The sequence below is a fragment of the Gallus gallus genome, assembly GCF_016699485.2.
Source record: "Gallus gallus isolate bGalGal1 chromosome 35 unlocalized genomic scaffold, bGalGal1.mat.broiler.GRCg7b 35_unloc1, whole genome shotgun sequence".
Lineage (NCBI taxonomy): Eukaryota > Metazoa > Chordata > Aves > Galliformes > Phasianidae > Gallus > Gallus gallus.
The window spans coordinates 94978-110468 of record NW_024095956.1 but is presented as its reverse complement, the minus strand read 5'-3'; the positions used below and the strand labels follow the sequence as shown (position 1 = coordinate 110468).

The 15491-nt window shown below is 63.1% G+C and overlaps 1 protein-coding gene and 1 non-coding gene across 2 annotated transcripts in view; both read right to left on the bottom strand.

Moving 5' to 3' along the window:
• The window catches only part of LOC100857358 (chromodomain-helicase-DNA-binding protein 8-like), a 129196-nt gene that overhangs the window by 29029 nt on the left and 84676 nt on the right, over positions 1-15491 (bottom strand). The window contains exons 26-30 of the mRNA XM_046906033.1: positions 12907-13010; positions 12705-12819; positions 6314-6392; positions 6168-6222; positions 3731-3929 (exon numbers count right to left, since the gene is read on the bottom strand). Of these exons, the coding sequence (XP_046761989.1) occupies positions 3731-3929; positions 6168-6222; positions 6314-6392; positions 12705-12819; positions 12907-13010 (552 nt within the window). The remainder of the gene's footprint in view (positions 1-3730; positions 3930-6167; positions 6223-6313; positions 6393-12704; positions 12820-12906; positions 13011-15491) is intronic.
• LOC112531175 lies at positions 6495-6576 on the bottom strand. The gene has a single exon (XR_003072824.1). It is a non-coding gene; the product is annotated as a small nucleolar RNA U6-53/MBII-28 (small nucleolar RNA).

Sequence of the window (15491 nt, the reverse complement as noted above, 5' to 3'; positions counted from 1 at the left end):
TGGTCCCAGAACCCCTAAACTCAGATATGGGGTCCCACCAACCCCAAAACCCAACACATGGGGTCTTGGAACCCTCAGAGTCATATATGGGGTCCTGGAAACCCCAAAACCCAACACGTGGGGTCCTGGAACCCCTAAAGTCATATATAGGATCCCACCAACCCCATAACCCATCCCATGGGGTCTCGGAACACCCAAAGTCATGTATGGGGTCCCAGAACCCCTAAACTCAGATATGGGGTCCCACCAACCCCAAAACCCAACCTATGGGGTCTTGGAACCCCTAAAGTCATATATAGGATCCCACCAACCCCATAACCCATCCCATGGGGTCTTGGAACCCCTAAAGTCATATATAGGATCCCACCAACCCCAAAACCCAACACATGGGGTCCCACCAACCCCAAAACCCATCCCATGGGGCCTCGGAACACCCAAAGTCATATATGGGGTCCCAGAACCCCTAAACTCAGATATGGGGTCCCACCAACCCCAAAACCCAACACATGGGGTCTCCGAACGCCCAAAGTCATATATGGGGTCCTGGAAACCCTCAACTCAGATATGGGGTCCCACCAACCCCAAAACACAACACATGGGGTCTTGGAACCCCTAAAGTCATATATAGGATCCCACCAACCCCAAAACCCAACACGTGGGGTCCCAGAACGCCCAAAGTCATATATGGGGTCCTGGAAAAAGGGGGGTGGGGGACCCCAAAATTTGGGGGGTTACGGGGGGAAAAATGGGGGGTTTCCATGAGATGAATGCAACACTGAGAACAAAAGGGGTCATGAATGGGGGACCGCCAACCCCAAAACTCATATATGGGGTCCCACCAACCCCAAAACCCATCCCATGGGGTCCTGGAACCCCCAAACTCATATATAGGGTCCCAGAACCCCTAAACTCAGATATGGGGTCCCACCAACCCCAAAACCCAACACATGGGGTCTCCGAACGCCCAAACTCATATATGGGGTCCCACCAACCCCAAAACCCAACCCGGGACCTCCCGACACCCCCAAACCTCCGTTGGACCTTTCCCATTTACCCCCCTCCCCCCCAAATCCCCCCGTATCCCCCTCCCCTCCCACCCCCGTCCCCAAAACCCCCCCAAATCCCCCACCCCTCCCACCCCCGTCCCCAAAACCCCCCCAAATCCCCCCGTATCCCCCACCCCCATCCCCAAAAGCCCCCCAAATCCCCCCATATCCCCCACCCCCATCCCAAACCCCCCCCAAATCCCCCCATATCCCCCCGTATCCCCCACCCCCATCCCCAAAAGCCCCCCAAATCCCCCCATATCCCCCCGTATCCCCCCAAATCCCCCCGTATGCCCCCCAAATCCCCCCGTATCCCCCACCCCCATCCCCAAATCCCCCCATATCCCCCCCCCATCCGCAAAACCCCCCCCTGTATCCCCCACCCCCGTCCCCAAAACCCCCCCGTATCCCCCACCCCTCCCACCCCCGTCCCCAAAACCCCCCCAAATCCCCCCGTATCGCCCCCAAATCCCCCCATATCCCCCCGTATGCCCCCCAAATCCCCCCGTATCCCCCACCCCCGTCCCCAAAACCCCCCCAAATCCCCCCGTATCCCCCACCCCCATCCCCAAAAGCCCCCCAAATCCCCCCATATCCCCCCGTATCCCCCCCAAATCCCCCCGTATGCCCCCCAAATCCCCCCGTATCCCCCACCCCCGTCCCCGAAACCCCCCCAAGCCCCCCCGTATCCCCCACCCCTCCCACCCCCGTCCCCAAAACCCCCCCAAATCCCCCCATATCCCCCCAAATCCCCCCATATCCCCCCCAAATCCCCCCGTACCCCCCACCCCCATCCCCAAATCCCCCCATATCCCCCCCCCATCCGCAAAACCCCCCCCTGTATCCCCCACCCCCGTCCCCAAAACCCCCCAAAACCCCCCCATATCCCCCCGTATCCCCCCCAAATCCCCCCATATCCCCCTGTATCCCCCCCAAATCCCCCCGTATCCCCCACCCCCATCCCCAAATCCCCCCATATCCCCCCGTATCCCCCCCAAATCCCCCCGTATCCCCCCGTATTCCCCACCCCCCCCACCCCTGTCCCCAAAACCCCCCCAAAACCCCCCTAAATCCCCCCAATATCCCCCACCCCACCCACCCCCGTCCCCAAAACCCCCCATATCCCCCCGTATCCCCCACCCCTCCCACCCCCGTCCCCAAAACCCCCCCGTGTCCCCCATATCCCCCCGTATCCCCCCCAAATCCCCCCATATCCCCCACCCCCGCCCCCAAAACCCCCCCAAATCCCCCCATATCCCCCCGTATCCCCCCCAAATCCCCCCGTATCCCCCACCCCCATCCCCAAATCCCCCCATATCCCCCCCCCATCCGCAAAACCCCCCCCTGTATCCCCCACCCCCGTCCCCGAAACCCCCCCAAAACCCCCCAAATCCCCCCATATCCCCCCGTATCCCCCCCAAATCCCCCACCCCCGTCCCCAAAACCCCCCCAAACCCCCCCGTATTCCCCACCCCTCCCACCCCCATCCCCAAAAGTCCCCCAAATCCCCCCATATCCCCCCGTATCCCCCCCAAATCCCCCCGTATGCCCCCCAAATCCCCCCATATCCCCCACCCCCGTCCCCAAAACCCCCCCAAACCCCCCTGTATCCCCCATATCCCCCCGTATTCCCCACCCCTCCCACCCCCGTCCCCAAAACCCCCCCAAATCCCCCCATATCCCCCCCAAATCCCCCCGTATCCCACCCCCATCCCCAAATCCCCCCATATCCCCCCGTATCCCCCCCAAATCCCCCCATATCCCCCACCCCCTTCCCCAAAACCCCCCCAAATCCCCCCATATCCCCCCGTATCCCCCACCCCCATCCCCAAAAGCCCCCCATATCCCCCCGTATCCCCCACCCCCGTCCCCAAAACCCCCCCGTATCCCCCCGTATCGCCCCCAAATCCCCCCATATCCCCCCGTATGCCCCCCAAATCCCCCCATATCCCCCCGTATGCCCCCCAAATCCCCCCGTATCCCCCACCCCCGTCCCCGAAACCCCCCCAAGCCCCCCCGTATCCCCCACCCCTCCCACCCCCGTCCCCAAAACCCCCCCAAATCCCCCCATATCCCCCCAAATCACCCCGTATCCCCCCCAAATCCCCCCGTATCCCCCACCCCCATCCCCAAATCCCCCCATATCCCCCCCCCATCCGCAAAACCCCCCCCTGTATCCCCCACCCCCGTCCCCGAAACCCCCCCAAAACCCCCCAAATCCCCCCATATCCCCCCGTATCCCCCCCAAATCCCCCACCCCCGTCCCCAAAACCCCCCCAAACCCCCCCGTATTCCCCACCCCTCCCACCCCCATCCCCAAAAGTCCCCCAAATCCCCCCATATCCCCCCGTATCCCCCCCAAATCCCCCCGTATGCCCCCCAAATCCCCCCATATCCCCCACCCCCGTCCCCAAAACCCCCCCAAACCCCCCTGTATCCCCCATATCCCCCCGTATTCCCCACCCCTCCCACCCCCGTCCCCAAAACCCCCCCAAATCCCCCCATATCCCCCCCAAATCCCCCCGTATCCCCCACCCCCATCCCCAAAACCCCCCCAAATCCCCCCATATCCCCCCGTATCCCCCACCCCCGTCCCCAAAACCCCCCCAAATCCCCCCGTATCCCCCACCCCCGCCCCCAAAACCCCCCCAAACCCCCCCCTTACCCCCCACCCCGCCCCGTACCTCTGCTGTTTCTGCCTCCTGGCCATCTCCTTCAGCTTACACGCCGCCTCGCATCGCCTCCTCCTCCTCTCCCCCCTGGCGGCCGCCTCGACCCGCAGGCGCTGCCGGTGACACGAGCGCTGACACGCCGCCACCAAACGGCGCAGCCGGGCCGTCAGAACCGAACCGGACGGCCACGTCACCAACTGGCCCGGAGGACCTGGGAAAGGGGTGAGATGGGGGGGGGAAGATGGGGATAACGGGGTTGGATGGAGGGTCCAATGGGGATGTCTGCGTCCCGTAGCGGTGGAGAGACCTTTGGGGTCGTCTCCGTCCCTCTGGGGTCGACTCTGTCCCATTGGGGTCAACTCCGTCCCATTGGGGTAGAGAGACCTTTGGGGTCGTCTCCGTCCCTTTGGGGTCAACTCCATCCCATTGGGGTCGACTCCGTCCCATTGGGGTCGACTCCAACCCATTGGGGTCAACTCCAACCCATTGGGGTCAACTCGGTCCCATTGGGGTCAACTCGGTCCCATTGGGGTCATCCCTGTCCCATTGGGGTCAACTCCGTCCCCTTGGGGTCAACTCGGTCCCATTGGGGTCAACTCGGTCCCCTTGGGGTCAACTCCGTCCCATTGGGGTCAACTCCGTCCCATTGGGGTGGAGAGCCCATTGGGCTCATCTGCAACCCATTGGGGTCGTCTCCGTCCCATTGGGGTCGACTCCAACCCATTGGGGTGAACTCCGTCCCATTGGGGTGGAGAGACCTTTGGGGTCGTCTCCATCCCTTTGGGGTCGACTCCGTCCCTTTGGGGTCAACTCTGTCCCATTGGGGTCGTCTCCGTCCCATTGGGGTCGTCTCCGCCCCACAGAGGTGGAGAGACCTTTGAGGTTGCCACCGTCGCTTTGGGGTCAACTCCAACCCATTGGGGTCGTCTCCATCCCACTAGGGTCGACTCCAACCCATTGGGGTCAACTCCGTCCCATTGGGGTCGTCCCCATCCCATTGGGGTCGTCTCCGTCCCATTGGAGTCGTCTCCGTCCCATTGGGGCCAACTCCGTCCCATTGGGGTCAACTCCGTCCCATTGGGGTGGAGAGCCCATTGGGGTCATCCCTGTCCCATTGGGGTCAACTCCGTCCCATTGGGGTCAAGTCCAACCCATTGGGGTCATCCCCGTCCCATTGGGGTCGTCTCCGTCCCATTGGGGTCATCTCCGTCCCATTGGGGTCAACTCCGTCCCATTGGGGTCAACTCTGTCCCATTGGGGTCAACTCCAACCCATTGGGGTCGAGAGCCCATTGGGGTCGACTCCAACCCATTGGGGTTGTCCCCGTCCCATTGGGGTCATCCCTGTCCCATTGGGGTCAACTCCGTCCCATTGGGGTGGAGAGCCCATTGGGGTCAACTCCGTCCCATTGGGGTCATCCCCATCCCATTGGGGTCGTCTCCTTCCCATTGGGGTCCACTCCAACCCATTGGGGTTGTCTCCGTCCCATTGGGGTCGTCTCCGTCCCATTGGGGTCAACTCCAACCCATTGGGGTCAACACCATCCCATTGGGGTCAACTCCGTCCATTGGGGTCAACTCTGTCCCATTGAGGTCGTCTCCGTCCCATTGGGGTCAACACCATCCCATTGGGGTCAACTCCAACCCATTGGGGTCAACTCCGTCCCATTGGGGTGGAGAGCCCATTGGGGTCAACTCCGTCCCACTGGAGTCAACTCCGTCCCATTGGGGTCAACCCCAACCTATTGGGGTCATCCCCGTCCCTTTGGGGTCAACTCTGTCCCATTGGGGTCGTCTCCGTCCCATTGGGGTCGTCTCCGCCCCACAGAGGTGGAGAGACCTTTGGGGTCGTCTCCGTCCCATTGGGGTCAACTCCGTCCCATTGGGGTCAACCCTGTCCCATTGGGGTCGTCTCCGTCCCATTGGGGTCAACTCAAACCCATTGGGGTCATCCCTGTCCCATTGGGGTCAACTCCGTCCCATTGGGGTCAACTCCAACCCATTGGGGTCATCCCCGTCCCATTGGGGTCGTCTCCGTCCCATTGGGGTCATCTCTGTCCCATTGGGGTCAACTCCGTCCCATTGGGGTCGTCCCCATCCCATTGGGGTCAACTCCGTCCCATTGGGGTCAACTCCGTCCCATTGGGGTGGAGAGCCCATTGGGGTCGTCTCCGTCCCTTTGGGGTCAACTCCGTCCCATTGGGGTGGAGAGCCCATTGGGGTCGTCTCCGTCCCTTTGGGGTCAACTCCGTCCCATTGGGGTCACCCCCACCCCACTGGGGACATCTCCATCCCATAGAGGTGGAGATCCCAATAGGAACACCTCCATCCCGTTGGGGTCACCTCCACCCCATTAGGACCACCCCCATCCCATAGAGACGGACACCCCAACGGGTCCACGTCCCTATAGGGCCGCCGGCCCCACAGACCCTCCCACCCCACCCCATTACCTTCGTCCCCGTCCACCACCGAGATCTCCTCGTCCAGCAGCATCAGTGGGTCGCTCTGTGGGGACAAAAGGCCCACGTGGGGGTGTGTGCGGGGTGGGGGGACGCCCCGTTACCCCATTAGTTGTAGGGTCTGCCCCCCAACTCACCTCCTCGTCCCCCTCCTTCGCCGCCCCCCCCTGGAGGGGTTTGTATTCGGGGTCTTCGCAGTCCTTGTCGAAATCCACGCTGGGTTGGGGGGCAGAGGGGACAGCCGTGACTCCCCCGACCCCAAAACCCCGTTAATTGGCCCCAAAAGGGCTCGTTAAGGGGCGCCCCGACCCTACAGAGGTGCCTCAGAACGTCCCGAGAAGGGTTGAACTCAGCCCGGCCTACGCCGGTCGGTATTAGCATGGCACACTCATCAGCGGCACCGCGGCGACGGGCCCTAATTGGGGGGCTCGTTAGGGTGGGGGGCCTCATTGGGGTGGGGGACCTAGTTAGGGGTTGGGGGACCTCGTTAGGGTTGGGGACGTCGTTGGGTTGGGGGACGTTGTTGGGGTTGGGGGCGTCGTTGGGGTTGGGGGTCATCGTTGGGGTGGGGGGCGTCGTTGGGGTGGGGGGCATTGTTAGGGGTTGGGGGCCTCATTGGGGTTGGGGGTCATCGTTGGGGTGGGGGGCGTTGTTGGGGTGGGGGGCCTCATTAGGGTGGGGGGCCTCGTTAGAGTTGGGGACTTCATTAGGGTGGGGGGACTCGTTAGGGTGGGGGGCCTCGTTAGGGTTGGGGGTCATCGTTAGGGGTTGGGGGCCTCATTGGGGTTGGGGGGCATCGTTGGGGTTGGGGGCATCGTTGGGGTTGGGGGCCTCGTTGGGGTGGGGGGCCTCGTTAGGGGTTGGGGGTCATCGTTGGGGTGGGGGGCGTTGTTGGGGTGGGGGGCGTTATTAGGGTTGGGGGCATCGTTAGGGGTTGGGGGCCTCATTGGGGTTGGGGGTCATCGTTGGGGTGGGGGGCGTTGTTGGGGTGGGGGGCCTCATTAGGGTGGGGGGCCTCATTGGGGTTGGGGGACCTCGTTAGGGTGGGGGGCCTCGTTAGGGTGGGGGACTTCGTTGGGGTTGGGGGTCATCGTTGGGGTGGGGGCCTCATTGGGGTTGGGGACCTCATTGGGGTTGGGGGCGTCGTTGGGGTTGGGGGCCTCGTTAGGGTGGGGGGCCTCGTTAGGGGTTGGGGGTCGTCGTTGGGGTGGGGGGCGTTATTAGGGTTGGGGGCATCGTTAGGGGTTGGGGGCCTCATTGGGGTTGGGGGTCATCGTTGGGGTGGGGGACTTCATTAGGGTGGGGGCCTCGTTAGGGTGGGGGGCGTCGTTGGGGTGGGGGGCCTCATTGGGGTTGGGGACTTCATTAGGGTGGGGGCCTCGTTAGGGTGGGGGGCGTCGTTAGAGTTGGGGACTTCATTAGGGTGGGGGGACTCGTTAGGGTGGGGGGCCTCGTTAGGGTTGGGGGTCATCGTTGGGGTGGGGGCCTCATTGGGGTTGGGGGCATCGTTGGGGTTGGGGACATCGTTGGGGTTGGGGGCCTCGTTAGGGTTGGGGGTCATTGTTGGGGTGGGGGGCGTTATTAGGGTTGGGGGCATCGTTAGGGGTTGGGGGCCTCATTGGGGTTGGGGGTCATCGTTGGGGTGGGGGGCCTCATTAGGGTTGGGGGCCTCGTTAGGGTGGGGGACCTCGTTAGGGTGGGGGTCCTCGTTAGGGGTTGGGGGTCATCGTTGGGGTGGGGGCGTCACTGGGGTTGGGGGCCTCGTTAGGGTGGGGACCTCGTTAGGGGTTGGGGGTCATCATTGGGGTGGGGGGCATCGTTGGGGTGGGGGGCGTTATTAGGGTTGGGGGCATCGTTAGGGGTTGGGGGCCTCATTGGGGTTGGGGGTCATCGTTGGGGTGGGGGGCGTTGTTGGGGTGGGGGGCCTCATTGGGGTTGGGGGCATCATTGGGGTGGGGGCCTCGTTAGGGGTTGGGGGTCATCGTTAGGGTGGGGGGCCTCGTTAGGGGTTGGGGGTCGTCGTTGGGGTGGGGGGCGTTAATAGGGTTGGGGGCATCGTTGGGGTTGGGGGCCTCATTGGGGTTGGGGACTTCATTAGGGTGGGGGGCCTCGTTAGGGGTTGGGGGTCATCATTGGGGTTGGGGGCATCATTGGGGTGGGGACTTCGTTAGGGGTGGGGGACCTCATTAGGGTTGGGGACCTCGTTAGGGGTTGGGGGTCATCGTTGGGGTGGGGGGCATCATTGGGGTTGGGGGCCTCGTTAGGGTGGGGGGCCTCGTTAGGGTGGGGGCCCTCGTTAGGGTGGGGGGCCTCGTTAGGGGTTGGGGGTCATCATTGGGGTGGGGGGCGCCATTGGGGTGGGGGCCTCATTGGGGTTGGGGACCTCGTTAAGGGTTGGGGGTCATCATTGGGGTGGGGGCCTCGTTAGGGTGGGGGGCCTCGTTAGGGGTTGGGGGACCTCGTTAGGGTGGGGGGCGTCGTTAGGGTGGGGGCCATTGCTGGGAACCCTGTTGGGGTTGGGGGCCTCATTGGGGTTGGGGACCTCGTTAGGGTGGGGGGCCTCATTAGGGTGGGGGGCGTCGTTAGGGGTTGGGGGACCTCATTAGGGTGGGGGGCGTCGTTAGGGTTGGGGACGTCGTTGGGTTGGGGGACGTTGTTGGGGTTGGGGGCGTCGTTGGGGTTGGGGGTCATCGTTGGAGTGGGGGGCGTCGTTGGGGTTGGGGGCATCGTTGGGGTTGGGGGCGTCGTTAGGGTTGGGGGCCTCGTTAGGGGTTGGGGGTCATCGTTGGGGTGGGGGGCCTCGTTAGGGGTTGGGGGACCTCGTTAGGGTGGGGGACCTCGTTAGGGTGGGGGTCCTCGTTAGGGTGGGGGTCCTCGTTAGGGGTTGGGGGTCATCGTTGGGGTGGGGGCGTCACTGGGGTTGGGGGCCTCGTTAGGGTGGGGACCTCGTTAGGGGTTGGGGGTCATCATTGGGGTGGGGGGCATCGTTGGGGTGGGGGGCGTTATTAGGGTTGGGGGCATCGTTAGGGGTTGGGGGCCTCATTGGGGTTGGGGGTCATCGTTGGGGTGGGGGGCGTTGTTGGGGTGGGGGGCCTCATTAGGGTGAGGGGCCTCGTTAGGGGTTGGGGGACCTCGTTAGGGTGGGGGGCGTCGTTAGGGTGGGGGACGTCATTGGGGTGGGGGGCGTTATTAGGGTTGGGGGCCTCATTGGGGTTGGGGACTTCATTAGGGTGGGGGGCCTCGTTAGGGTGGGGGGCCTTGTTAGGGGTTGGGGACCTCGTTAGGGGTACGGGGTCATCGTTGGGGTGGGGGACTTCATTAGGGTGGGGGCCTCGTTAGGGTGGGGACCTCGTTAGGGTGGGGGGCATCGTTGGGGTTGGGGGCCTCGTTAGGGTGTGGGGCCTCATTAGGGGTTGGGGGTCATCGTTGGGGTGGGGGCGTCATTGGGGTTGGGGGCCTCGTTAGGGTGGGGACCTCGTTAGGGGTTGGGGGACGTCAATGGGGTTGGGGGACGTCAATGGGGTTGGGGGACACTGTTATGGGGTCGGGGCCCCAATGATGGGGTCAGGGACGCAGTGATGGGGTTTGGGGTCGCAGTTATGGGGCCGGGGCCCCAATGGTGGGGTTTGGGGTGGCAGTTATGGGGTCGGGCCCCAATGGTGGGGTTTGGGGTCGCAGTTATGGCGTCAGAGACGGAGTTATGGGGTCAGGGCCCCAATGATGGGGTCAGGGACGCAGTGATGGGGTTTGGGGTCGCAGTTATGGGGTCGGGACCCAATGATGGGGTTTGGGGTGGCAGTGATGGGGTTTGGGGTGGCAGTTATGGGGCCGGGGCCCCAATGATGGGGTTTGGGGTGGCAGTGATGGGGTTTGGGGTGGCAGTTATGGGGCCGGGCCCCAATGATGGGGTCAGGGGCGCAGTGATGGGGTTTGGGGTGGCAGTGATGGGGTTTGGGGTGGCAGTTATGGGGCCGGGGCCCCAATGATGGGGTTTGGGGTCGCAGTTATGGGGCCGGGGCTCCAATGATGGGGTCAGGGACCCAATGATGGGATCAGGGAGGCAGTTATGGGGTTTGGGGTGGCAGTGATGGGGTTTGGGGTGGCAGTGATGGGGTTTGGGGTGGCAGTGATGGGGCCGGGCCCCAATGATGGGCTTTGGGGTGGCAGTTATGGGGTCGGGACCCAATGATGGGGTTTGGGGTCGCAGTTATGGGGTTTGGAGACGGAGTTACGGGGTCAGGGCCCCAATGATGGGGTCAGGGACGCAGTGATGGGGTTTGGGGTGGCAGTTATGGGGCCGGGGCCCCAATGATGGGGTCAGGGACACAGTGATGGGGTTTGGGGTCGCAGTTATGGGGTCAGAGACGCAGTTATGGGGTCAGGGGCGCAGTGATGGGGTTTGGGGACGCAGTTATGGGGTCAGGGTCGCAGTTATGGGTCCGGGGCCCCAATGATGGTGTTTGGGGTGGCAGTGATGGGGTTTGCGGTGGCAGTGATGGGGCCGGGCCCCAATGATGGGGTTTGGGGGCGCAGTGATGGGGTTTGGGGTCGCAGTTATGGGGTCGGGCCCCAATGATGGGGTCAGGGACGCAGTGATGGGGTTTGGGGACGCAGTTATGGGGTCGCGACCCAATGGTGGGGTTTGGGTTTGCAGTGATGGGGTTTGGGGTGGCAGTGATGGGCTTTGGGGTGGCAGTTATGGGGCCGGGGACCCAATGATGGGGTTTGGGGTCGCAGTTATGGGGTCAGGACCCAATGGTGGGGTTTGGGGTGGCAGTTATGGGGCCGGGGCCCCAATGATGGGGTTTGGGGGAGCAGTTATGGGGTCAGGGCCCCAATGATGGGGTCAGGGACGCAGTGATGGGGTTTGGGGTCGCAGTTATGGGGTCGGGACCCAATGATGGGGTTTGGGGTCAGAGTTATGGGGTCAGACATGCAGTTATGGGGTCAGGGCCCCAATGATGGGGTTTGGGGTGGCAGTGATGGGGTTTGGGGTGGCAGTTATGGGGCCGGGCCCCAATGATGGGGTTTGGGGTGGCAGTTATGGGGTCAGGACCCAATGATGGGGTTTGGGGTGGCAGTTATGGGGTTTGGGGTGGCAGTTATGGGGCCGGGGCCCCAATGGTGGGGTTTGGGGTGGCAGTTATGGGGCCGGGCCCCAATGGTGGGGTTTGGGGTGGCAGTGATGGGGCCGGGGCCCCAATGATGGGGTCAGGGACGCAGTGATGGGGTTTGGGGTCGCAGTTATGGGGTCAGGACCCAATGGTGGGGTTTGGGGTGGCAGTGATGGGGTTTGGGGTGGCAGTGATGGGGCCGGGCCCCAATGATGGGGTTTGGGGTGGCAGTTATGGGGTTGGGCCCCAATGATGGGGTTTGGGGTGGCAGTGATGGGGTTTGGGGTCACAGTTATGGGGCCGGGGCCCCAATGATGGGGTCAGGGGCGCAGTGATGGGGTTTGGGGTGGCAGTGATGGGGTTTGGGGTGGCAGTTATGGGGCCGGGGCCCCAATGATGGGGTTTGGGGTGGCAGTGATGGGGTTTGGGGTCGCAGTTATGGGGTCGGGCCCCAATGATGGGGTCAGGGATGCAGTGATGGGGTTTGGGGTCGCAGTTATGGGGTCGGGACCCAATGGTGGGGTTTGGGGTGGCAGTTATGGGGTCGGGCCCCAATGGTGGGGTTTGGGGTCGCAGTTATGGGGTCAGAGACGGAGTTACGGGGTCAGGGCCCCAATGATGGGGTCAGGGACGCAGTGATGGGGTTTGGGGTCGCAGTTACGGGGTCAGGACCCAATGGTGGGGTTTGGGGACGCTGTTATGGGGCCGGGCCCCAATGATGGGGTCAGGGCCCCAATGATGGGGTTTGGGGTCGCAGTGATGGGGTTTGGGGTCGCAGTGATGGGGCCGGGGCCCCAATGATGGGGTTTGGGGTGGCAGTTATGGGGCTGGGGCCCCAATGATGGGGTTTGGGGTGGCAGTTATGGGGCCGGGCCCCAATGATGGGGTCAGGGCCCCAATGATGGGGTTTGGGGTCGCAGTGATGGGGTTTGGGGTGGCAGTTATGGGGTCAGGACCCAATGATGGGGTTTGGGGTGGCAGTGATGGGGTTTGGGGTGGCAGTGATGGGGTTTGGGGTGGCAGTGATGGGGCCGGGGCCCCAGTGATGGGGTTTGGGGTGGCAGTTATGGGGTCGGGCCCCAATGGTGGGGTTTGGGGTCGCAGTTATGGGGTCAGAGACGGAGTTACGGGGTCAGGGCCCCAATGATGGGGTCAGGGACCCAATGATGGGGTTTGGGGTCGCAGTGATGGGGTTTGGGGTGGCAGTGATGGGGCCGGGGACCCAATGATGGGGTTTGGGGTGGCAGTTATGGGGCTGGGGCCCCAGTGATGGGGTTTGGGGTCGCAGTTATGGGGTCGGGACCCAATGATGGGGTTTGGGGTCAGAGTTATGGGGTCAGACATGCAGTTATGGGGTCAGGGCCCCAATGATGGGGTTTGGGGTGGCAGTTATGGGGCCGGGCCCCACACCGACCCGTCGCTGCCGTCGAGGCGCTGCTCGGCAGCGATGGCGCTCTCATCGGGGCCGCCGGCCTTCTCCAGGAAGCAGAGTGTGGGGTCGGCCCGCATGGTGTTGTACCTCTCGTACCCTATAAGACAACCTCCCCATCAGCGACCCCAAATGCGGGGGTTTTAACCCCAAATGTATCCCCTAAAAGGCCTTTTAGGGGACTCACCGTGCTTGAAGACCCCGATGAGGAGGGATTTGTCGGCCTCGGAGTCCCACCACGCCGTGGGGACCTCGAGCTGTTCCACCAATGGGAACCAGATGTCCACCTCGCTGTGGGGCGGGAAGAGGGATATGGGGTGGGAAGCCTATAGGGCGGCGTGGGGGGGGGACTCGAAGAGGGGAAGGGGGGACCCCGAAGTGGGGATGGGGGACGATAGAATGGGGGTGGGGGGGGGAAGTGGGGTTGGAGGAGCTCAAGGGGTCGCAAAGGGGGTCTGGGGGATCCCAAAGGACCCCAAAGTGGGGTGGGAGGACCCCAAAATGGGTCTGGGGGATCCCAAAGTGGGGTTGGAAGACCCCAAAGTGGGGTTGGAGGACCTCAGGGAGTCCCCAGAGTGGGTCTGGGGGATCCCAAAGGACTCTAAATGGGGTTGGAGGACCCCAAAGCGGGGTTGGAGGACCCCAAAGCGGGGTTGGAGGACCCCAAAATGGGTCTGGGGGATCCCAAAGTGGGGTTGGAGGACCCCAAAGTGGGGTTGGAGGACCACAAAGTGGGGTTGGGGGACCTCACGGAGTCCCTAAATTGGGTCTGGGGGATCCCAAAGGACCCCAAAATGGGGTGTGAGGACCCCAAAATGGGTCTGGGGGACCCCAAAATGGGGTTGGGGGACCTCAGAGGATCCCAAATTGGGTCTGGGGGATCCCAAAGAACCCTTAAATGGGGATGGGGGACCCCAAAGTGGGGTTGGAGGACCCCAAAGTGGGGTTGGAGGACCTCAGGGAGTCCCCAGAGTGGGTCTGGGGGATCCCAAAGGACCCCAAAGTGGGGGTGGGGGACCCCAAAGTGGGGTTGGAGGAGCTCAAGGGATCCCAAAGTGGGTCTGGGGGATCCCAAAGGACCCAAAATGGGGTGGGAGGACCCCAAAGTGGGGTTGGAGGAGCTCAGAGGATCCCAAATTGGGTCTGGGGGATCCCAAAGGACCCCAAAGTGGGGTTGGGGAACCCCAAAGTGGGGATGGGGGACGATAGAATGGGGGAGGGGGGGGCGAAGTGGGGTTGGAGGAGCTCAAGGGGTCTCAAAGGGGGTCTGGGGGATCCCAAAGGACCCCAAAATGGGGTTGGGGGACCCCAGAGGATCCCAAAGTGGGTCTGGGGGATCCCAAAGGACTCTAAAGGGGGATGAGGGACCCCAAAGTGGGGTTGGGGGACGTCAAAATGGGGTTGGGGGACCTCAAGAGATCCCAAAGTGGGTCTGGGGGATCCCAAAGGACTCTAAATGGGGATGGGGGACCCCAAAGTGGGGTTGGAGGACCCCAAAGTGGGGTTGGAGGAGCTCAGGGAGTCCCTAAATTGGGTCTGGGGGATCCCAAAGGACTCTAAAGGGGGATGGGGGACCCCAAAATGGGGTTGGAGGACCCCAAAGTGGGGTTGGAGGACCCCAGAGGATCCCAAATTGGGTCTGGGGGATCCCAAAGGACCCCAAAATGGGTATGGGGATGATAGAATGGGGGTGGGGGGGGCCGAAGTGGGGTTGGAGGAGTTCAAGGGATCCCAAAGTGGGTCTGGGGGATCCCAAAGGACCCCAAAATGGGGTGGGAGGACCCCAAAGTGGGGTTGGAGGACCCCAAAGTGGGGTTGGAGGACCTCAGGGAGTCCCTAAATTGGGTCTGGGGGATCCCAAAGGACCCCAAAGTGGGGGTGGGGGACCCCAAAATGGGGTTGGAGGAGCTCAGGGAGTCCCCAAATGGGGTCTGGGGGATCCCAAAGGACTCAAAATGGGGGTGAGGGACCCCAAAATGGGGCTGGGGGATCCCAAAGTGGGGTTGGAAGACCCCAGAATGGGTTGGAGGACCTCAGGGAGTCCCTAAATTGGGTCTGGGGGATCCCAAAGAACCCTTAAATGGGGGTGGGGGACCCCAAAGTGGGGTTGGAGGACCCCAAAATGGGGTTGGAGGAGCTCAGAGGATCCCAAATTGGGTCTGGGGGATCCCAAAGAACCCTTAAATGGGGATGGGGGACCCCAAAATGGGTCTGGGGGACCCCAAAATGGGGTTGGAGGACCACAAAGTGGGGTTGGAGGAGCTCAGGGAGTCCCTAAATTGGGTCTGGGGGATCCCAAAGGACCCCAAAGTGGGGTTGGGGGACCCCAAAGTGGGGTTGGAGGAGGTCAAGGGGTCTCAAAGTGGGTCTGGGGGATCCCAAAGGACTCTAAATGGGGTTGGAGGACCCCAAAATGGGGTTGGGGGACCCCAAAGTGGGGTTGGAGGACCTCAGGGAGTCCCCAAATTGGGTCTGGGGGATCCCAAAGGACTCTAAAGGGGGATGGGGGACCCCGAAGTGGGGTTGGAGGACCCCAAAGTGGGGTTGGAGGACCTCAGGGAGTCCCTAAATTGGGTCTGGGGGATCCCAAAGGACTCTAAATGGGGTGGGAGGACCCCAAAGTGGGGTTGGAGGAGCTCAAGGGATCCTAAAGTGGGTCTGGGGGATCCCAAAGGACTCTAAAGGGGGATGGGGGACCCCAAAGTGGGGTTGGAAGACCCCAAAGTGGGGTTGGAGGACCTCAGGGAGTCCCTAAATTGGGTCTGGGGGATC